Source organism: Onychomys torridus, chromosome 10 (assembly GCF_903995425.1).
Source record: "Onychomys torridus chromosome 10, mOncTor1.1, whole genome shotgun sequence".
In the NCBI taxonomy this organism is placed as follows: domain Eukaryota; kingdom Metazoa; phylum Chordata; class Mammalia; order Rodentia; family Cricetidae; genus Onychomys; species Onychomys torridus.
Window position 1 is genome coordinate 78,730,464 of NC_050452.1, and position 22,867 is coordinate 78,753,330.

The 22,867-nt window shown below is 42.7% G+C and overlaps 1 protein-coding gene across 1 annotated transcript in view; it reads left to right on the forward strand.

Annotated features, from left to right (window-relative positions):
- Sec31a (SEC31 homolog A, COPII coat complex component) overlaps positions 1-22,867 on the forward strand; it is an 81,292-nt gene that overhangs the window by 20,838 nt on the left and 37,587 nt on the right. Inside the window, exons 8-23 of the mRNA XM_036200420.1 lie at positions 107-206; positions 2,618-2,779; positions 2,979-3,131; positions 3,370-3,609; positions 5,245-5,319; positions 7,119-7,157; positions 7,590-7,667; positions 10,745-10,820; positions 11,358-11,536; positions 13,230-13,356; positions 14,227-14,372; positions 16,028-16,201; positions 16,930-17,094; positions 19,843-19,935; positions 20,644-20,767; positions 22,408-22,701. Coding sequence (XP_036056313.1) covers positions 107-206; positions 2,618-2,779; positions 2,979-3,131; positions 3,370-3,609; positions 5,245-5,319; positions 7,119-7,157; positions 7,590-7,667; positions 10,745-10,820; positions 11,358-11,536; positions 13,230-13,356; positions 14,227-14,372; positions 16,028-16,201; positions 16,930-17,094; positions 19,843-19,935; positions 20,644-20,767; positions 22,408-22,701 — 2,225 coding nt within the window. The remainder of the gene's footprint in view (positions 1-106; positions 207-2,617; positions 2,780-2,978; positions 3,132-3,369; positions 3,610-5,244; positions 5,320-7,118; positions 7,158-7,589; positions 7,668-10,744; positions 10,821-11,357; positions 11,537-13,229; positions 13,357-14,226; positions 14,373-16,027; positions 16,202-16,929; positions 17,095-19,842; positions 19,936-20,643; positions 20,768-22,407; positions 22,702-22,867) is intronic.

Consider the following 22,867-nt stretch of genomic DNA (forward strand, 5'->3'; position numbering starts at 1 on the left):
CCGTTGAAGTAGTAAACGGACGAGTGAGTTCCACTGTGGTCTCTCACACCTGTGTGTGGCTATACTTTGTTCTCATTTCTTCTTTCTCCCGCCTGTTTTTTTATAGGGGAATTTTGGCAATTGCTTGGAGCATGGCGGATCCGGAACTGTTGCTAAGCTGTGGCAAAGATGCTAAGATTCTGTGCTCTAACCCTAACACAGGAGAGGTAGGAGGGGTGCTGCTCCATCTCTCAGCACTCTTAGTGCTTGTTTCTGTCCCAGTGAGACATCTCTGTATGAATGAAGACCGCTGGAGGGGCTCTGAGATGTCACCCTATTGGTGAAATCATGAAGGCCACTCCACGTGATTAAAAGGGAGGTTTATTTTGTGGGGTAACTTACAATGAAGGGGTAGTTGTAGGGTCTGGCAAAGGTATGGCGCAGTCTGGCGGTGTTCTCTGGAGAACTCTGCTCGGTCTACCTCCAGCATCCAGGGTCCTAGAACCAAGAGAGAGAGACCTCTCAATCCTGTGTCTTCCGCTTCCTCCTCTGCCCCGCCTTGTAGGCGTGACCATTACGAAGCCTCAGTGGGGGTTGGAACTTCCAGGCCAATGCTGGGATGGCTACCCACTACATTATCCAATCAGTTCTCTGTCAGGAACATTAGCCAGGCTCATTTCCTTGTTCTTTAAAATTAGTCTTTCTCTGTTGGAACATAGATTCTAGCCACGCCTTTTAAAAAATGATTGATTGATTGATTGATTGATTGAGCTGAGGATTGAACCCAGGGCCTTGCACTTGCTAGGCAAGCGCTCTACTACTGAGCTAAATCCCCAACCCTCATTTTTATTTTAAGTGCATTGGTGTTTTGCCTTCATGTGTGCCTGTGGGAAGGTGTTGGATCCTGGAGTTACACAGACAGTTGTGAGCTTCCATGTCGGGGCTGGGAATTGAACCCATGTCCTCTGGAAGAGCAGCCGGTGCTCTCAACTGCTGAGCCATCTCTCCAGACCCTAGTTGCAGCCTTATACCATTGCCTTTTCTCTATTAAAGTGTATTGTTTCAGGTGTTTTTGAAATTATTTTGATGGAAATGTGAGTAGCTGGATTAGGAGTGTGCCTCAGAAGTGCTTGTTTATCATGTGAAAGGCCTAGGCTTGATTTCCAGCACCATTAAAAAAAAGTCTTCCTGCTGGCAAGGTGGCTCAGCTGTCAGGTCTGGAAACCTGACTCTGATACCTAGGATCCACATGAACAGGATGCAGTGGCTGCTGTGTAACCTTAGCACTCCTACATTGAGATTGGAAGCAGGAGAGCAGCCTGGAGGCTCATGAGCCAGCCCACTTGGATATGCAGCCTGGCAGAAACAACAGTCTGCCTCAACAAGGTGGAAGGAGAGAACCTAGTCCCAAAGTTGTCCTCTACATGTGTACTGTAACACATGCCCCCAACAGTAACCCATAACACACACACACACACACACACACACACACACACACACACACACAAACACACACACACACATAAATGAATAAACAAAACTGTTTTAACAGGTTTGGTTCTTTGAGTCGTTAAGCATTAAACTTAGGCCCTCGAGTGCAACAATTCTGATAACTATTTTTAATTTCCTCTGTGTGTGTGTATGTTCATGTATGTACAAATGCATGAGCACTTACGTATATATACACCCGACTGCCAGAAATTGATAGTGTGTATTTATCAGTTAGGTCTCTAGCTGTTGAGACAGAGTCTCATTGACCTCCCTCAGTGACTGGCCAGCTAATGCCAGGGACCTTCCTGTCTCTGCCTCACCAGCTGTGGGAGTGTAGGCGAGTAGCAGACCTGGCTTTTCTGTGGATGCAGGCCTTGCACTGCAGTCTTCATGCGCGCATGCCATGTACTTTACACAGGGAGCCATCTCCCTGGCCCTGTAATAATGTTTGTAACGTTTTCCCATGGCCCTTTCCTTCTGTAGAAAACTTAGAGGCAGGTTGTTAGGATTCTTCAGCAAAAAGAGTGAGATAGACACCGGGCAGTGGTGGCGCACACCTATAATCCCAGCACTCGAGAGGCAGAGGCAGGCGGATCTCAGTGAGTTCGAGACCAGCCTGGTCTACAGAGCTAGTCCAGGACAGGCTCCAAAGCTACAGAGAGACCCTTTCTCAAAAACCAAAAAAAAAAAAGAAAGAATGAGATAGACATGTTTTCTCTTGGGTAAAAGCTAGATTTGTCAGTGAGTTCTTTCTAAGAGTAGTTTAAAGTTTGGTCTTCTAATGACCTAAACATAGTTCTTTGGATCTTGCCAGGCAAAAACAGTTGAAAAGAGTAGCACTGGAATTTGATAAAATGTTCTGGCCTTTCCAGCTTGGGTACTGCAGCAATTTTAGGAAAAGAAATATTGACTAGCATTGTTGTTATTAGTGGACCATCCCAGGGCCTCTGTACTGTAAGAGACACTTAACATTGTGGACCATACAGGGACCACTATACTGTAAGAGAAACTTACCATTGGTTTTCTTGGCTAAAGACTCTTTTTTAAAGTAAATGTTCAACTGTACTTATTATCAACATTACTTATTTGGGTTATGATCTGGCTGTACCTTTTTCTAACTTTTGCTTATTTATTTGTGTTGGGCTAGGTATTATATGAACTTCCCACCAACACACAGTGGTGCTTCGATATCCAGTGGTGTCCTCGAAACCCTGCTGTCCTGTCAGCTGCTTCTTTTGATGGACGAATCAGTGTTTATTCTGTCATGGGAGGGAGCATGGATGGGTTAAGGCAGAAACAAGTTGACAAGGTAATAGGCAGTATTAAGGCTTTTGATAATTACAACTGAGAAAACGAACCATATTGTATAATTATTTTTAGTGATTTTTACCAACCAGTAATGCTGCTTTAGTGGATAATTGTTATTAGACATTTTTTTGTGTGTATGATTTGAAAAATTGCAACATAGTTAATGTAGGTTACTAACTCATACTTTTTTTTTTAAATAGCTTTCATCGTCTTTTGGGAATCTTGATCCTTTTGGCACAGGACAGCCCCTTCCTCCATTACAAATTCCTCAGCAGACTGCTCAGCATAGCATAGTGCTACCCCTGAAGAAGCCACCCAAGTGGATCCGAAGGCCTATTGGCGCTTCCTTCTCAGTAGGTGGAGTTTGTTTTTAGGGTTCAGTGTAACATACTAACTGAGGAATTATGAGACAGCACAACATTTCATCCAAGGTGACTTGTGAGACCTGAAAAGGACAGTTGGAGGCTAGAATGAAATTTGGGAGCTTGGGCGTGTGTCAGCGATCTCCATCCAGTTCTTTACCTTAGCAGGTTGTAGTTCATTCCCTCTGGGGGCAGCTTAGTGGCTGATGAATTCATCATTCTCTCACAGTTTGGAGGGAAGCTGGTGACTTTTGAGAACATTAAAGTGCAGCCTCAGCAGGGAGCTGAGCAGCAGCAGCAGCGGCCGCAGCATGTGTTCATCAGTCAGGTGGTGACAGAGAAGGACTTTCTCAGCCGTTCCGAGCAGCTGCAGCAGGTTGTGCAGTCCCAGGGCTTCATCACTTACTGCCAGAGGAAGATTGATGCTTCTCAGACTGAGTTTGAGAAAAACGTATGGTCCTTCTTGAAGGTAAAGTTGAGCTCATTTCTAATTTTTGTTTGTGTGTGTGTCTACGTGCGTGTTCATTTTACAGTGAGCACATTTATCTACTTAGCCGTCTCCATGGCCCTAAAATGGTTTTATTTCATTATCAATAATTGTTCCATTATAATTAAAGTCTGTCTTCCTTTTGAAGAAGCATTTGAGATAGTATAATTTCAGGAGTGCATGATGAAATTCACGAAACCCAAGCTGGGCACAGTAACACACACCTGTAATGCCAGCACTCAGGAAGCTGAGACAGGAAGATCTGAAGTTCAATGCCAGCCTGGGCTATAGCAAGACCTTGTCTCAAAAAGCCAGGACAATCTCATAAGGAGAACACAGGCTAATCTCTTACACCATTATAAGCTAAGAGTTTGGCTTTCACAGACATTCTTGATACTGAGTTTTCTAAGAGAAAACCATCTTGAATACAATAAGGTTAAACTCTATAAATGTAGAAGTTAGAGTTTGTTAGTTAGGGGTCAAATCTGGTTTCCATTTGACACAGGGTCTCTCCCTTTGTAGTGCTGGCTCACCTGAATTGCACTCTGTTGATCAGGTGACCCTCCGAGGTCACCTGTCTGCCTCTCTAGAGCTGCAGTTGAAGGTGTGTGCCTCCTCACCCAGCTTAGGTGCGAAATTTAAAAAAAGTTTTGGGGTATTGAATACTGCATACACTGTCTTGCTTTCTCATAGATCTTTTGAACATGAATTACTTTGTATTTAACAAAATTATAGTTAAAAACAAGCCTCATTTACCCAGAATGATTAGAACATAGCTATTTTATCCATGCATGATGGTGCATGCCTGTAATCTCAGCAGTTGAGCAGTACAGGAACTTAAAAGATTATTAATTGCTGTATAGAGTTTGAATTTGAGACCTGGGCTATATTAGACCTAGTCTCAAACAAACAGAAAACTAGTTGGTTTTGGTTTTGTTTTTATTTTTGGTTTTTTTTTTTTTTTTTTGAGACAGGGTTTCTCTGTGTAGCTTTGCGCCTTTCCTGAATGTCGCTCTGTAGCCCAGGCTGGCCTTGAACTCAAAAAGATCCTCCTGCCTCTGCCTCCCGAGTGCTGGGATTAAAGGCGTGTGTCACCACCGCCCAGCGAAAATTAGTTTTTAAAAATGTTATTTATAAAGTCAGGTAGAGGTGGCTCACGCCTTTAATCCCAGCACTTGGGAGGCAGAGGCAGAGGCAGGAGGATCTCTGAGTTTGAGGCCATTCTAGTTTTTGGAGCAAGTTCCAGGCCAACCAAAGCTCTATAGTGAGACTCAAATAAACCACTCCAGTGCAGAAGAGATGGCTTCATGGTTAAGAGCAGGTGTTGTGTTTTAGACCTAAGTTGGGTCCCCAGCACCCATAATTCCAGGCATAGGCACTGGATGCCTCCTCTGAACTCTGCCAGCACTGGACATTGTGCACAAAGCAGCTCCCAGCCATATCCATGCTTGCATAGTTAAAACAGTTTCTAAAGTTATGTAAATTCTTTTTGAACAGTGAATTTTCAGGATTTTATAGACTTAGAGTTTTTAGTAATTTGATTTGGAATTTGATCAGTTCTTAGAAAAACTAGGTTTAAATGTAATCTTTGTTTGAAGATTATGTCTCTTTTAAAAGGTGAACTTTGAGGAGGATTCTCGTGGGAAATACCTGGAGCTTCTTGGATACAGAAGAGAAGATCTGGGGAAGAAGGTAAAGTCCTGAGAAGATCAAATGACCGCCGTAAACAGATGCTGTGTGCTGGGTGGGGTATCTGTGTATAAAGTTCTAGACAGTCTCCAATCAGTCAACAAACGTTTAATAAGAATTGGTGGGGTTGGGGGATTTAGCTCAGTGGTAGAGTGCTTGCCTAGCAAGTGCAAGGCCCTGGGTTCGATCCTCAGCTCCACATTTAAAAAAAAAAAAAGAAAGAATTGGTGTTTGTCACCCAAGTTTTCGGATGTGAAACTCCACTTTCTGCCTGGATGTAGAAGCTACCAGAACCACCTTTAATTCAGCCTGGACTGTCAGGGATATTTTGGCCGTGACAGATAAGTCATACACACTGAGGTGTTTATTAAGGTGTGCTAACAGTGGCCTTCAAGAGAGAGGGGAGCAGGGATTAGGTGTCTCCCCAACTGTACACTGTATGGGAAGTTGAACATTGTCAGGGCCGCTGCAGTTCCCACCCTTTAGCATGAAATTCTTTTTTGTTTCGAGACCGGGTTTTTCTGTGTAACCCTGGCTTTCCTGGAACTCACTCTGTAGTCCAGTCTGGCCTCGAACTCATGGAGATCCACCTGCTTCTGCTTCCTGAGTGCTGCTGGGATTAAAGGTGTTCGACCCAGCTAGCATGGAATTCTTAAATGGCTCACTGTTGACCAGCTAACAGGTAGCCAAAACAGGATAGAGTTTTCATGAGCCTAAGTAAACAAAGTCCAAGTAGTTTGCTTCATGTTTAGCTTTTGAAAGAATTCTGTTTTGTCTGTTTGGTTGGTTGTTTTTTTTTTGTTGGTTTTTTTGTTTTTTGTTTTTTTGCCAGAGCTGAGGATCGAACCCAGGGCCTTGCTCTTGCTAGGCAAGTGCTCTACCACTGAGCTAAATGCCCAACCCTGAATTCCCTTTTTGAAAGAGAAACACACATTATAGTTTTGTAGTCTTCTCAGAAAGGGTCTGGATTGTGTCAGTGTTGACAGCAGAATCAGTAGCAGTAAAAACCGTAGAAACCTTGAGAACACTCTTATTCTCTGACCCTTCACCTCTGTGGGCAGTAACCAAAGTTTTTCTATAGAATTACACAGCTAACTGGTGTGGGCTGCATCTGGTGTCGTCTATGTATGTGCTCCTCTGAGGGCAGCCACACTGCTGGTGTCTTTGTTTACTCCTTAAAGTGTTAGTATTTATTTGATTTCCTTATTAGCTGTAGCCCCTTGATTTTTCTAAGTTTCTAGGAGATTAAAGTTTTACTTGTATGCCTGAAAGCAAAAAATTAGGAAATACAATCATTAAAATACTTCTAAAGCAATTTGTTCTATATTGAGTACCTGAGCACATCTTTTTAAAAAGTATTTGTAAGCCAGGTGTGGTGGTGCAGGCCTTTAACCCCAGCACTCAGGAGGCTGAGGCAGTAGATCTCCATGAGTTCCAGGCCATCCAGGGCTACATAGTAAGACCCAGTCTTAAAAAATAAAATAAAACAATAAGAAAAAAAATTAACAACAAAACAAATTATTTATAGTTTCTTAAAACAACAAAGTACAAAGGAGCATGTTTCTTTAAGGTTGATTTTGTGATTAGACAGCAGACCTAAAGGTCATCTGAGCAATAGAATTCCATGTAAATGAAACTAGATCCAATAAGAACAGTTGTGCACAGATGCTTTGCTCTTCCTAAACATGCTGTCCCTGATAAGAGATTTTGTGGAGTTTGGCTGAGAATAGAGTAAAGCTAAGCCTTGCTGTCCACCCGGATTAGAATTGCACTTAGTAGGCGAGTTGTTGTTTTCATTTCAGATTGCTTTGGCCTTGAACAGAGTGGATGGATCCGATGTGGTAAGACCTTTAAAAATCGCTGTGTGGTTAGAGCCTGACAAGCAGTGTAATTTGAGAAGTTGATCTGTTTTGTCCTTCCTGGTTTAGAAAATTCTAAGTATTTTAGTAAGTTCGTAATTCTCATCTTAAGTTTAGCTGGTAAAGCATGTCTTTTGGTATATTTGAACTTCATAGAAGGGCAAACGGAATCAATGCCTGCTCAGATAAGGTAAAGCGCCTGTATGTCACATGACACTTGGTGACCAAAAGGGAAGGTGGTGGTAGTGATGTTTCTGCTTTTCTTTTAATGTTGTTTCTGGAATAAATTTGTCCAGTTGCTTCTCATGATCAAACTCTGGGTGTGGTTGGTTGGGTCTTTTGTCTCTCTTGTTACTAATAACCTATTAATGCTACATTCTTCAACTTCCTCTGTGATTGTTTTATGTACCAAAGGCTCTTAAAGACCCTGATCAAGTAGCACAGAGTGATGGGGAGGAGAGTCCTGCTGCTGAAGAGCAGCTCTTGGGAGAGGTACTTATTTTTATATTATATTGGACAATTGTGTGATAATTGTGTGTCTCGCTTGAAAATACGGACTTTTTCTGACTGCTTATTGTCACTGATGTTTGACTGTATTGCTTCCTCAGGTGTGTTTAGGGAGACACTAAGAAGTGTCTCTTCACGCTGGCTCATTGGCCCAACTTCTTAATTATATGGCTTAAAATTAGCAGTAGATGTGAGTTTTAATTGGGTCAGATGGTTGCCAGGATGCTAAACTGACAGAATTTACTCAGAAATGCAGTTGCCTAGTATGTCAAGGGAATGCTTTTTTCTTGGCACATTGATTTGTATAGCCCTGTCAGTGATAGAGGCTTCCAAGTTGCTCCTGAATTGGAACAGAGGCAAACAATAGTTTATAAAGCTAAGCTAATTGTGATGACTTACTCTTAGTATGTCCTTAGCTGTGCTTGGTAATTTCTGTAACTAATTGAAAAGAGACCTTGAATATAGAGTTGTATCATTAATTAATTTCTTTGTAACTCTCTCTTCCCTCAACTAACAACTAATTCTATAGTTTACTCTGCTTGATTTCTGTTTTCATTTCATCTTAGAAAGTTAATCAAGTTCTTATTTATTATTTAATCTTTGACTTTTCCATTGCCTTTTATGGTGGGGGAATAACTTGACTATGAGATGATTATAAATATAATTCATGAATATATTGGGCTGCTATAAAGTGATTATGAAGTATATTTTCTATTAAAATCAGTATCCTAAAATTTAAGAAAGAAATAGGGGACATTGTAAAATCTTGCTAAAATTTTTGAACTAGTTTTGGAAAATTATATATATGTATGTATGTGTGTGTGTGTGTGTGTGTGTGTGTGTGTGTGTGTGTGTATATGAATATATACAAGAATTATATATTCCCTTTTGTCTTGATGATACTATTTGCTTCTCAGATACGGTATCTTGTACATTCAGGGTTTTTTCATACATGAGAAATTAAGCATTTGGGGCCCTACTTATATCTCCAGGGTTCATAAGTAAAGGTTAGTTGTATAAAGAAAGCACATTTGAAAATGCTGAGTTAGGCCAGGCAGTGGTGGTGCACGCCTTTAATCCCAGAACTCGGGAGGCAGAGCCAGGTGGATCTCTGTGAGTTTGAGGCCAGCCTGGGCTACCAAGTGAGTTCCAGGACAGGCACCAAAACTACACGGAGAAACTCTGTCTTGAAAAAAAAAAAAGAAAAGAAAAGAAAATGATGCTGAGTTAGAAAACAGGAAGATTATGTTGTTTGTATAGTCCTGGGGATTGAGCCCAGGGCCTCATGCACCCCAGATCTTGTGTATTACAAGATGTATACATCTCCAGCCCTGAAAGCATTCTGTAACTTTGGTAAACAGATGTAGTGAGGATGGGTGGCTGATTTATTCTTCAGTGTGACTGATGTAAGCTGACAGCACTTTTCCAAACTTTGAGAGCTAAAAGGGAGAAGGAAGTAGGGTCAGCTTCCTTCTGTAAGGGACAGTTAATTAAGTTCTTTAGATGAATCTGTTCTGTACTCTGCAGAGTGTGAAGCGTTCATATTCAAGTGTGTTAGGCAGCATGGATGCCTGTGTGAACATTTGGTTTCATGTAGGATAACTTTGTTTTCATTTCAAAAGAAAAGCTTGGGGATGTCTGTAGAGTCTTTATAAGCTGGTTGTCCCTAATAGGAAAATCTAAGAAGTTTTGGATTTCAGATCATTTTGTATAAACAGGCTTTTTCTTTTGGGCCACCAACCAGCTCCCAAATCATGACAAGGAGACTTTTTTTTGTTTGTTTGTTTTTGTTTTTCCAGACAGGGTTTCTCTGTGTAGCTTTGCACCTTTCCTAGAACTCGCTTTGTAGGCCAGGCTGGCCTCAAACTCACAGAGATCTGCCTGGCTCTGCCTCCCGAGTGCTGGGATTAAAGGCGTGTGCCACCACCGCCCGGCTGAGACTTATTATTAGATGTGAATGCTTGACTTAGCTTAGGCTCAGTTCTGGCTAGCTCTTTTACCTTAAGTTAACTTGTTTCTCTTTAGCTCCCTTTTGCCTCAGTCTTTTACCTTTCTTTCCTCCTGTCTGTCTGCTTTCTGCTCCTCCTGTCTGCCTGGCTTCTTGCCCTGGGCATGCCCCTCTCTTTCTCCCTCGTTCTCTTCTCTTTTTTCCTTGAGCCTGGCTTTCTCCTTCTCTTTATTCTCTCTTCTTCCAGCCCCTCCTGTCTTTTCTCTGCTTAGCTATTGGCTGTTCAGCTGTTTATTAGACCAATCAGGTGCCTTACGCAGGCAGAGTGAAATAGACGCAACACATCTTTTCATCCCTAAAAGAAATGCAGCAAAAACAAATGTAGCACATCTTGCCCAGTTAAATAATATTCCACAACAATTTTGTATTAGATTGTGAATTGAGTCACTCAATATGTAACTTTTATAATAGGAATGTGTGTGCGTGTATTATTCAACATGTGCTCTTCAATATATAACTAATTTAAAGGACAATGAAATGTATGATTTAATTTGGTTTATTAAAAAATACTCAAATGCTTAAAACCATATTTATACTGCTGTTGTGTGTGTGTGTGAGAGAGAGAGAGAGGGAGAGGGAGAGGGAGAGGGAGGGAGAGAGACAGAGGGAGAGGGAGAAGGAGAGAGATATCATAGACCAAACCTACTCTTAGACATGTGCTCTGTGACAGTGTTATTGGTCCAGGCTTGGACAAAAAGACTTTATACCAAACCTATAGATACTGTCATTAAACACACATATATTTTGCGTCTTTGAAGCCACTCAGAGTTGGAAGTCTGAGAAAACGTTCCTTACTTTTGACAGCAACTTTTCAGGTCTCTGACGAGTGTGGACACTTGATTTGGTGTTCAAAGATGACTGGGTTTTATTTATGTCTCATGGGAATTAATGCCTTTGGAAGTCCAAGATTCTAGTCTGCACATGAATTGGGAACACTTTGAAACAGCTTGGCATATCATCTTCTCAGTAGATGAATAATCACATATAATTTTGAGCAATAAATCATTTCAGTTTCATTTTAGCTGAATTGTGCCCTTTTTTCCCATCTCTTTAGCGAATTAAAGAGGAGAAACAGGAGTCTGATTTTCTGCCCTCAGCTGGAGGGACATTTAACATCTCCGTCAGTGGGGGTAAGTGCTGTTGGCTTTGACTGAAATCTCTCTTAGCCATAAGCAAGTTGTCTGGCTTCAAGCTTAGTGAGAGAGGGAGAGGGAGAGAACAGTGCACTGTTTTGTTTTTGTTTTTGAAACAGTTCTCTGTGTAGATTTCGAACTCACAATCCTCCTGTCTCAGCCTCCTAGACCTGGGATTTCAGTTATGTACCAGTAGTCATAACTAGAAATGTGTTATCACAGTGGGCAGGGTTAAGCAAGAACTTGGTCATCATTTATAGTATTACCAGTGTCTTGAACTAAGGGTAATGAGTTCTGACACACCTAAGTGATCTTTATTAATACAAAAAAAGTTACTGTATATACATCCTGGTCTATTTCCATACCTTTCATAAATAGTGACAGTTTATTTTACAAATTTAATCTCCTAGTAGTGATAAATTAGCGTTGTGTTCTCCATTTGTCTGTGTATAAAAACTGGTGTGTGTAGTTTTCTTATAATTGTTTTCAGTAATAAACTCTAATTAACTTGGATGTTGTGTTTCCTCATTACAGATATTGATGGTTTAATTACTCGGGCTTTGCTGACGGGCAATTTTGAGAGTGCAGTTGACCTTTGTTTACATGATAACCGAATGGCTGATGCTATTATATTAGCCATAGCAGGTGGACAAGAACTCTTGGCTCAAACACAAAAAAAATACTTTGCAAAATCTCAAAGCAAAATTACCAGGGTATGTTATTTTTCAAAATAAATAGTAGCACAGAAACACATATACTCATATTCGTATATACTTTAAATTTTCTTACGTTAGCCAGGTGTGGTGGCGCACACCTTTAATCACAGCACCTGGGAGGCAGAGGCAGGTAGATCTCTGAGTTTGAGGACAGCCAGAGCTCCACAAAGAAACTCTGTTTTCAAACTGCTCCCTCCCTCTCCCCTCAAAAAATTATTTTTCAATGCGAGTCTTGCTACATAGCCCAGGCTTTCCCTGAATCTTGAATCCTTCTGCCTTAGGCTCCTGAGTATTAGAATTATAGACTTGTATTCTGATGATGATGGAGGTAGTATCCTATTGTTATTATGGATAATTGAGATACAGAAAACAGGAAAGAATTAAGTTCTTTGATGCAGAAATGGTTGTTTATGTTTTGCTGTGATAAAATTCCAGTGTTTTCGATTCCCTTGTGAGATTTAGTATAGAAAATCTCAAGGTAAAAATTTTAGTTGTCTCTTAACCTTGTTGAGAAGTTAGTGCCTGTTTTTCCACACCTTTCTGTAGACAGTCACGATCACATGTGGATGCATGTGTCATTCTCTTTGTAGACACTGTCACAGTGTCAGTGTCTCTTGCATTGTTAAGGACTGTTAGATTTTTATCTAATATCTTGTGACACTATTTGATGACTAGGATGTATTATGTCACTATTTAGGATTGTTTGGGCTTGTTTTAATGTTTTCCTGATATAGGCAAACAACACTGTTTAGTGAATAAAACCTTTGTTTTGCCTAAAGATTTGAACAGAGTTTTGATTATTCAGTTACTAGAATTTCTGGCATAGAGGGTCTGAACATTTTTAAGTTTGGTGTTATTTTCGATATCTTAAAAAAAAATAGTTTTGGAAAATTTTTGTTTTTTGTTTTTTGAGACATGGTTTAGCTGTCCTGGAACATGCTATGTAGACCAGGCTGGCCTTGAACGCAGAGATCCTCCTACCTCTGCCTCCCAAGTGGGCAACCGTGCCTGGCCTGGAAATTGTTTTTCATGCAGTTATCTCAATATTGAATCCTAGTGGTGGCTGTCTCCAGTTTCCACGCTCTGCCTCGACTGCCTTTCAGTTCCTCTTTCCATGCTCTTCTTCCTAAGCCTTGAGTCACATGTATCACGGAGTGTTTGTCTGAGGTCAAACGACTGCATGGGTTGGTTCTCTTCTACCAAGTAGGTCCTGGGGATTCGGTCATCAGCCAGCACTCTACCCTGCTTTGCCATCTCACTGGCCCCGAGAGTGCTTTTTAACCTTCTTTATAAAGTTCCTTCCTGCTTTTCCTTCAAATCAAGTCCCTCAAGACCCCGTGGCTGGCAGCTTTTCCCGAACTGTTGGACCCAGGAGCATCTTCCTGTTACAATGTTTTGCTAGTATCCTGTACTTTTCCCTTGAAGCCCTTTGTAAAATACGTTGATACAATTTTCTTTTTGAAGGGAAATGGCATCTGTTATTTGGTTCAAGAATGTTTTTCACTTTGCTGCTATTTGATTTGTCATGAAAGCTGTAAATGTTGTTTTGAAAGATAAGGTTGCTAGATATGGGGCTCGATGGCTGTGCTCTCCCTGTGTTGGGTCCCAGCACTGCAGACATGTGAAGATTAGACAGTTCAGTCTCCTGTGGGTAATAAAGACTTCATTTCCTGTTGCTTCCTTTTCCCAGCTCATCACTGCAGTGGTGATGAAGAACTGGAAGGAGATTGTTGAGTCCTGTGATCTTAAAAACTGGAGAGAGGCCTTAGCTGCAGTGTTGACTTACGCTAAACCGGATGAATTCTCAGCCCTGTGTGGTAAGAAGTAAGCCCCATATGGAACTGTTATAAAGGGGGCAAGGTGTGTTGCACAATTAAGGATTTTTTACTAGAATTCTTTGTGTGTCTCTTCTCAAGTAAGAATTACAAAATATAAAGGTGGGCTGTGCCCAGTGTTAGCTGCTCACTTGTTTAGTATATTCAAGGCTGTGAACTTGATTCTGAGTAAGAAGAGAGAGCAGACAGACCAAAGAAGGGAGAGCAAATATAAAATGTCACTTAAAAATAGTCTGTTCAGTGATAGTGGTTTCGGATAGACCAGGAAATAAATTTTGCCTCTGCTACTTACAAGCTGTGTGACCCAGAAAAGACCATTTTCTAAGCCTTGTGTTATTCATGTTTAATTGGCACATATGCAGTTCTCAATCAATGTTAGTTGGGATCAATTAGTAATGGTAATGGGTAAAACTTACCATTACAGGCCAGGGCTAACTTCATGGCTTGGAACACACAGAAGCTTACTTGTTGGCATGGTTATTCACTTTATTTTTCTGGATTTTTGTATTTGTAGTACATTAGTAGTGTACTTAGCTATCACTGACAATGTATTCTATATATGCCATTCGCAGTTTTATGTTCAAATTTTGCTACTATTGTTCTTTTCTATATACTTGACAGGGAGCAGTTCTGTAGTTACAGACTCTCATGTGGTATATGATATGCTATCCACCTCCATTCATTTAACAACTAAATAGTCACTGAACATTTACAGTGATTGTCTTTCTTTCTGGTTCTCACTGGTTGTACAGTTGAGTCCAGCCAGGCCTCTGAAAATGCCATTGAGCTGCTCCCAGCCTCAAGCAGAGGGAGGTGAATGCCATCTTATCTTGTTTTCCTCTCAATTCACAGATCTTTTGGGAGCTAGGCTTGAAAGTGAAGGAGACAGTCTCCTGCAGACTCAGGCATGTCTCTGCTATATTTGTGCGGGGAACGTGGAGAAGTTAGTTGCTTGTTGGACCAAAGCTCAAGATGGCAGCAGCCCCCTGTCTCTGCAGGTTAGTGTTCTGACACACAGGGTGCGCATGTCTTAGTGTCTTCCTACCTCCCCCAGGATGAAGTGAGAAACACTTCTGTCCCGGAAGCTTGTTGCCTTGTCATCTTAGGAGTTCTTTGGCTGGACCATCATGTGTGTTTCTTGTTGTCTTTAAAGAAGCCCAGTGGGAGATGATGGGCAGTCAGGTCAGAGGGCATTCTGCACTCACTGGGCCGGCAGGTAGCAGAGCATTGACAGTAGTCCAGAGTTTAGCTGCTTTCTCTCAAGCTCCTCCCTCTGCCAGACAGCAGCAGAGTGTGGGCTGGAGAAGGGGGGCATCCCAGCACCGAGGAGAATATTTACGATCAGGAGCCATGACGGACAAGACATAGGAACTCAGGTTAGAATCACTACACAAGCTAGAAAGCCAGCCTGTGGGGGCCGTACAGCTTCAACTTTCCTCAGTCTTCAGATACTTCAATATAGTAGTTAGTTTTCTCCCGGAAAACATTTTACCCATAGAGTCATTGTTTTAAAGACCATTCTTTTGAGACTAAAAGTCAGGTCTTTAAAAAAAAAAAAAAGGCAAGCTTTTCCTTTCAAGTGTTTCCCCTTGTGGATTGATGGCTTCCCCAGGGTAGCCAGGGAGGGTCTCCACACACTCCCTCCTGCTCAGCCCCACAGCCTTTGCCACATTGTGTATTAGTCAGTTCTGCACTGTTGTGCTGAAATGGCTAGATGGGATTAACTTTTACATAAAAGGGTTTTATTTGGGGTCATGGTCTGAAGGTTCTAAGGTTGGGTGGCCCGTAGCTTTGGGCCTCTGGCAAGGGCAACCTATTTTGATAGGAGCACATGGCTGAGCCACAGAGAGCAGATGAGCAGCAGAAGGTGACCTAGGCACATAGTCCCCTTACGGGATGCCCCGAGTAACCTAAGGCCCCACTTCTTAAAGGTTCTACCACCCCTCTCTACCAGCCTTTGGCGGGGACATTTAACTCAAGCAAGTGGTGAGCCCCTGTGGAGGTCATGTGCCTCTGTCATGAGTCTGTGTGGTGGTGTGTTGTTGCAGGAACCATGGCGTGTTGTGTTTGTCCATGGCTCCTCTTCTGCTTGCTGAGTATCTGCCCATCACTTTCAGTTTGGATGCTTGTCCGTATGAGATCAGTAGACAGATGTCTGGCAGGTGGAGGATACTTAGAAGATAATAATCTATGCATACTCCATGGGGAGCAGGCTTCCTCCTCCTCCTCCTCTTCCTCCTAACTGTGCTATCCATGGGGAGCAGGCTTCCTCCTCCTCCTCCTCCTCCTCCTCCTCCTCCTCCTCCTCTTCCTCCTCCTCCTCCTCCTCCTAACTGTGTGCTGTCCATGGGGAGCAGGCTTCCTCCTCCTCCTCCTCTTCCTCCTAACTGTGTGCTGTCCATGGGGAGCAGGCTTCCTCCTCCTCCTCCTCTTCCTCCTAACTGTGTGCTGTCCATGGGGAGCAGGCTTCCTCCTCCTCCTCACTGGCTGTCATCCAGATGGTGCTCAGTTCGTCCATGTTTTTCAAATAGGGATGAGGATAGGTGCTGTACTTTGGTGGGTTTGGAAACCTTAGTGACTGTTTCTCTCCTGCTTCTTTCATACACATGTTGGGATCTCTGATTGTCTCCTTCTCCCTTATTTTATCATTTAGGATCTGATTGAGAAAGTTGTCATCCTCCGAAAAGCTGTACAGCTCACCCAAGCCATGGACACAAATACTGTAGGGGCTCTTTTGGCTGAGAAGATGAGTCAGTATGCCAGTTTGTTGGCAGCCCAGGGTAGCATTGCTGCAGCCTTGGCGTTTCTTCCTGACAACACCAACCAGGTAATTAAGCTGACACTTCATCTTGGCTCGGTTTGGTTTGGTTTAGTTTTCCAAGATAGGGCACTGGCTATCCTGCAACTCACTTTAAACCAGGCTGGCCTCAAATTCAGAGATGTCCTGCCTCTGCCTCTGTACTTCTAGGATTGTGCCACCATGCCTGGCTCCTCTTCTCTCTCCTCTCCTCTCCTCTCCCCTTCCCTCCCCTCCCCTAGAATCTTACATACCTAGTCAATGTATATGGTTAGTTTTTGTAAATCTCCGTATTTGTGAATCTGTGTGAGGTCCAGGTTTGAATTTAAACACTCTCTCTTTTAATTATTTTAAGAATGTCTCTTAATCTGATGGATCCTTTTTCCATCACTGGCTGCTGTAGTTGGTTCTCTTTGAAGAACTTTCAGTTGTGTTGTTGAAAGTGGCCTGTGATTTGGGAGCACTGTTACTGTGCCATAATACAACCGGAGAGCAACAGTGATAGGACACTGAACTGTGTCCTAACCGGGAAGCAGCCATGGTACAAAGCCCTGCCTCAGTGAAGTCACAAATTGCACTGTGTCTCAGTATCAGAAACAGGTGTTGACTCACAGGTACAATATACACGATGCTCTAGAATACTCAACATAAGAATTTCGGAGGGGTCTTTTAAAGGATCAGATTGCTTTAAGAAATCACCATGCTATCATACAGCTGGGTAAATTAATAGCTCTGTTTTCTGCCATTGCTTCCTACAGCCAAATATTGTGCAGCTCCGTGACCGACTCTGCAGGGCACAAGGGATGCCTGTGCCAGGACAGGGGTCATCTTACGAGAGGCAGCCGCTGGCCAAGGGTAGGCCTGGACCAAGTGCTGGCCACCCGCAGATGCCCAGAGTTCAGACTCAGCAATGTTATCCCCACGTGAGTGATATGTTCAGATGACGTGGGAACCTGTGTGTGCATCTTTCCAGATGAGCTTGGTAAAAGACATAGTGAAGCCAGGCAGGGCATGCCATGTCGTAGTCACACTTCCTGTGCACTTGAGACTGGTGGTTATGACCTGCTTCTCAAAGTCACCTCTCTCATGCAGTTGGTGTCTGTTTGGCTGAAGTTAGTTTTACTGTCCCTAGAAAGAGCGGCCAGTCCTCCTTACCCATGTCCATGTGCTCTCACAATTGCTGCTGGGTTTGTTTAAGCAAGTATGTGGGTAAAGTCGTAGACTGAACAACCCGCTCAGTGATGTGGTTACTTTTCAGATAGTTCTTAACGTCACCAGTGTGAGTGTGCTCTGTCCTCTGTGTCTGCACAGTCAGGAGTGTCAAAAGACACATTTGAGTGGACCGACTTCCACCTTGCAGAGAGCCGACTGACGGTACTGTCGAGTGTGGACAGGATGACTCACTTTACCTAACCTTATGTCTGTGGCATAAAGTGTGATTATGCTGCAGACCGACAGAGAGTCTTCTTTCTTTCTCTTTCTCTTTCTCTTTCTGACAGGGTCTCACTATGCAGCTCTGGCCAGCCTGGAATTTACAAAGATCTGCCTGCCTCTGCCTCCAGAGTGTAGGGGTTAAAAGTATGTGCCACCACACCCTGCCCTACCTTCATATTCTTAAATGGAGGATACTTTTTTTAATATATATAAATTGTAAATAGTCTTGATTGATAGCAAAGTTGGCATTTCAGATAGAACAAATTGGTGATGGGGTCAATCATTTTTTCATTGTAGGAAAGGTAAATCTAAAATCCTGAGGCCTAGATCTAGTTCATACCTTTTTTTTTGGCTTTGGATCAGTCCTTAATCAAAACTGATTAAGAACTGAACATAAGCTGGGTGGTGGTGGCGCACGCCTTTAATCCCAGCACTTGGGAGGCAGAGCCAGGTGGGTCTCTGTGAGTTTGAGGCCAGCCTGGGCTACAGAGTGAGTTCCAGGAAAGGCGCAAAGCTACATAGAGAAACCCTGTCTCAAAAAACCAAAAAACAAAAACAAAGAACAGAACAATCACATTATATTTGAATATAGCTTTACTATCTAGAACACTGTATTTCTAATTTTTTATTCATTTGGCAAATAATTACTGCAACTCCTCTGTGAATGCCTGGCATATTCTTGCTGTAGGGATTATCTTGGTAAACAAAATATACAATTTCTCTACCCTCTGGACATTGTACTTATAAAGCCTGTGATGTAAATGGGGATAAAATGTTGGCCAAGAAATCAGAGAGGTGGGATGTCATATGACTTAGCAGAGTTCAAGACACAGAAATGTCATTTCTTAGCATTGCATGGCTGCTTGAAGGCTAAACCAGGATTAGAATTTTCAGTCACCTTGTGTTTGGACTAAGCTGTTTCTTAAGGTTCTAAATAAAGCAAGACTTACTGTACACTGGGAGAAAAGAAGAGTTAGTTATTCTTTCTTTCTTTGGGTTTATCTTTCTGAGAAACAGTAAATGCATATGAAGACTGTTGAACTTTTTTGGGTATGCTGGTGCACCCCTTTAATCCTTGCACTCACTTGGGAGGCAGATGCAGGTGGATCTCTGAGTTGGAGGCCATTCTGGTGTCCATAGCAAATCCCAGGCCAACCAGAGGTATATATTGAGGTCCAGTCTCAAAATAAAACCGAATAACCCCCAACAAAATCACAAAATAATCTGCTTCACTTTTTACCAATCTTATATTTTAAGAAAAACAAGTAAATTCAATCAAATAAAACAAGAATTTTCTCGCTGCATGGGTGAGGACAGTGGTGGAGTTTTAAAATAGTTTTGCGGGCGGGAAAGGGGAAGGAAGGGAGGCTGGATTAGCAGCAGTTCGTCTCCTTATACAGCACAGCTTTGCTTTGCTTTGCTTTGCTTTCTATGTGTGTGTACTGGAGTTTCTGTAAAGATTTGAAACCAAAAAGGATTTTACTGGCTTAAAAAGGTTTTAGGACAATTTTGAGACAGAACTTAAGAGTGAGCAGCGTGGTGTAACAAAGGGTACACTGCCCAGACATTGGAAGGCCAGTCCAGTCTTAACTTCATTCCTGGTGAGCTGTGTGGACCTTAACAGTCTTTAGTAAAAGCGGGGACTAGATGAGTCATCTTGAATATACAGCTGTATGAAGTATGCTTTGATTATGTGATTTTGAATCTTCAGACAGAAGGAAGTATACAGTTCTTGTGAAATGGCCTGATAGAGCATGTTACAGATCACTAGTAGCATGGAAAAGATTTTACTTATTATCCCAGAGTAGCTTCTTTCTCTACCTAAAGGACCTTTCTTCCCTACTTACTCTTTGCTTATTTATTTTTATTTTATTTTATTTATTTTTATGTGTTATGGGTGTTTTGCCTGCATGTACGCCAGATCCCCTGGGACTGGAGTTACAGACAGTAGTTGTTGGGTGTTGGGAATCAAGCCTGGTCCTGTCCTAACAACTGAGCCATCTCACATGCTCTTGAATGGGAGCACGCACCCTCCCCCCCCCCCCCCCCCCCCCCCGCACGCGCGCCCCTTGCTGTCTGGGTCCCTCTGGAACCAGCTGGCCCTGGGGCAGTCGCTTGCTCACGACATGAGCTCTTGCTGCTCTTGCCTCTTGCCACTGAGACCTTTGGAGTTGTTTTTCCTTTAACGTTTTTTTACTTTTTATTTTCTGTGATTGGTATTTCTTTGTTCAATTCAGGTTAGAGTTGCCCCTACTGTCACTACCTGGAGTAACAAAACTCCTACTGCCCTTCCCAGCCAACCACCTGCAGCCTCTCCCTCTGACACACAGGTATAGCCTTCCTTATTCCCCCTTGAGCAGGATCTGCTCGCTTCAATATATATATAACTACTACCTGATTATATATATGATTATATAGTCTCTTCTCTTCTTCCTCCTTCTCTCTCGTCCTTCCTCTGCGTCTGTCTGCCTGCTCATTGCATATTATTGCCTATGGGATGCAAGTGGCAATTTTTAGGACAATTAATTTATTTTCTTATCCTTTCTCCTCTTTTGCAATTCTAAATTTCTTGAGCTAGAAAAATCTCAACCAGGGTTCAAATAATGGTTTAAAATGAATTTTACTGAAGGTGTTTCTCTTTTTTGTTCTTTTTTGTAAGCATTTCAGAAATCAAAAACTTAAAGTCCCCTTTATGACACTTATTTCCAGAGTCTGGAGTAGTAAACGAAAATTAGCAGAGATGAAAACTCTGGTGCTTTACCATAGTGTTAGCACATTACCACGGTGTTACTGACCCTGTCATGGGGCTGTTTGCCTTTGCCATTCAGTGCAGTTACTTTGGACCTTTAAATCACTCAGAATGTGTTGTCTAGAAAAATGGGGGTGTTCTCAGGAAGATAGTATAGACAAAATGCAACTTTCTTACATAATAGCTTATAAAAAAATAAACACCAATTCCATTTCAGAGGTTACAAGACCATAGTGATGTTCTTAGTCCCAAATATAATCTTCCTTTTTATTCTGTTCTCATTTCCTAGGGAGAAAACCCTCCACCTCCAGGTTTCATAATGCATGGCAATGTTAATCCAAACCCCGCTGCTCCACTGCCTACATCTCCAGGCCATATGCACAGCCAGCTGCCACCTTATCCACAGCCACAGCGTAAGTAATGGACCCTTGGAGTCTTCACAGTGGCCTGCCCTCCCTCAGCTACTTAGCGGTAACAAAGCCATGGTCAAATCAGCTTTGACAGATAAAATCGGGGTGCAGCTAGGATGTAGCTCAGTGCTAGAGTACTTGCAGTTTTGGTGGGGCGGGGAACAGGGAGCAGAGCGTCCTGAGAAGGTGCTAGGAAGCAGCTTTTGTTTCATCCCGTTGAGAACAGTGCTGCATGCCTGAGTCGTGCATAGACCTGCTAAAGAGAATAAATAGTGTGTCTGGTTTGGGAATAGAGAAACAGAGCTGTAGAAATTATCAGTATATATTGTTTTTCTTCACCTAATATGACAAAAACCACAGTTGTGAGGAGTTCATGTGACATTCGTTGCTGTTGTTTTTCCATTTTATTGTTATTGTTGACTTTATTTAGTGTAGACTTTTAAAAAATAAATTTAGGTTCACAGCAAAATTGAGCAGAAAGTGCAGAGGACCTGCATGTGCTCACTTACACATACTCTTTGCACCCTGCTCCACACTGGTATGTTGTACAGCAGTGAACAAATGATGCTGCTCTAGCATGTCAAAGCCCATAATTTCTGTGAGTGGGTTTGTATATTCTGTAGACCTTGACAGAGAGCAGCTACACTTGAAAAAATACAAATACAACCAGATGTGGTGGCGGGTGCCTTTAATCCCAGTACTCAGGTGGCAGAGGCAGGCAAATCTCAGTTTGAAGCCAGCCTGGTCTACATAGTTCTAGGACAGCCAGGGCTGTGTAGAGAGACCTTATTGCAAAAGAAAAACAACCCCCCCCCAAAAAAAAACAAACAAACAAACAAAAAAAAACCTACTGTCTTATAACTAAGAATAAAGAACCTAAATAAAAACCTTAAGGGTAAAATTATTAAACAACTATTAAAAATTAAGAACAAAGGGCATAAATAATATCAGGGGACAGTTGTAAGATTAAACAACTGTACAAACGGAGATGCCCCACGTAAGAGCTGATCCTGACAAGGGCCTTCTGGCCTGCTGGGTTCTTCACATGAAGCCTTTTCCATGCAGTGCCCCGCCCTGCTGTTTTCTGGTGGCAGGTGTGGGAGGGGCATACTGAAGATGCCCGCCCCGCCCTGCTCCTGCAGAATGTGGCGCTGTTGGGATTTCTCCGGGTGGGCTCAGGTTGAAAGTTGAAGTCTTAAGCTACCACAAAGGTCTTTAAACTGTAGGGTTTTCAAGAAAAGGACATGCTCACTCTGGGTGCAGAAGTCCTGCATGGCTCCATCTGGTGGTTGCTAGCCGTCTCTGCCGTCTTCCCAGGAAGTCTCGGAAGAGGATCAGTTTTAACACCTCTTGGATCTGATGGTCCAAACTGTTCATCACCAGCAGCAGTATTCTAGGGATGGTGGTTTTCCTGTTAATGCTTTTCTTCTTGAGGTGCTGGAGAGGGAAGCCAGGGCTTTTCCCATGCTAGGCAAGTGCTCTGTCACTGAGCTGTATCCCCAGTCCTCAGTGTTAGGTTTGGGTCTAACTGTTTTAACAGTAATGATTAAAGTCATCTCTCTAGGATGAGATTACTTGTTTTCATACTTCTGTCTGAATAAACATGTAACTAATTAAAATCTCATTTTCTTCCCCTGATGTAGCTTACCAGCCAGCCCAGCAGTATTCCTTCGGAACAGGGGGGTCAGCAGCTTACCGACTTCAGCAGCCTGCTGCTCCTCCTGCTTCTAACGCTTACCCTAACACCCCGTACATATCCCCTGCTACTTCCTATTCTGGGCAGCCTCAGATGTACCCAGCTCAGCAAGCCTCCTCACCTACCTCCAACTCTGCTGCTGCTTTCCCCCCTCCCCCTTCCTCTGGAGCATCCTTCCAGCATGGCGGACCAGGAGCTCCTCCATCATCTTCAGCTTATGCACTGCCTCCTGGAACAACAGGTACAGCGCCTGCTGCCAGTGAGCTGCCTGCATCCCAAAGAACAGGTCTGCGCTCGGAAGGGATTGCTTGGGCTGCTGTTGCATGAGCAGAAGGGTGGGTGGAGGGGAATTGGCAAGTGTTTGTGAACTGAGTACTGTGAGGTACTGCCTGAGTTTCATAACAAAC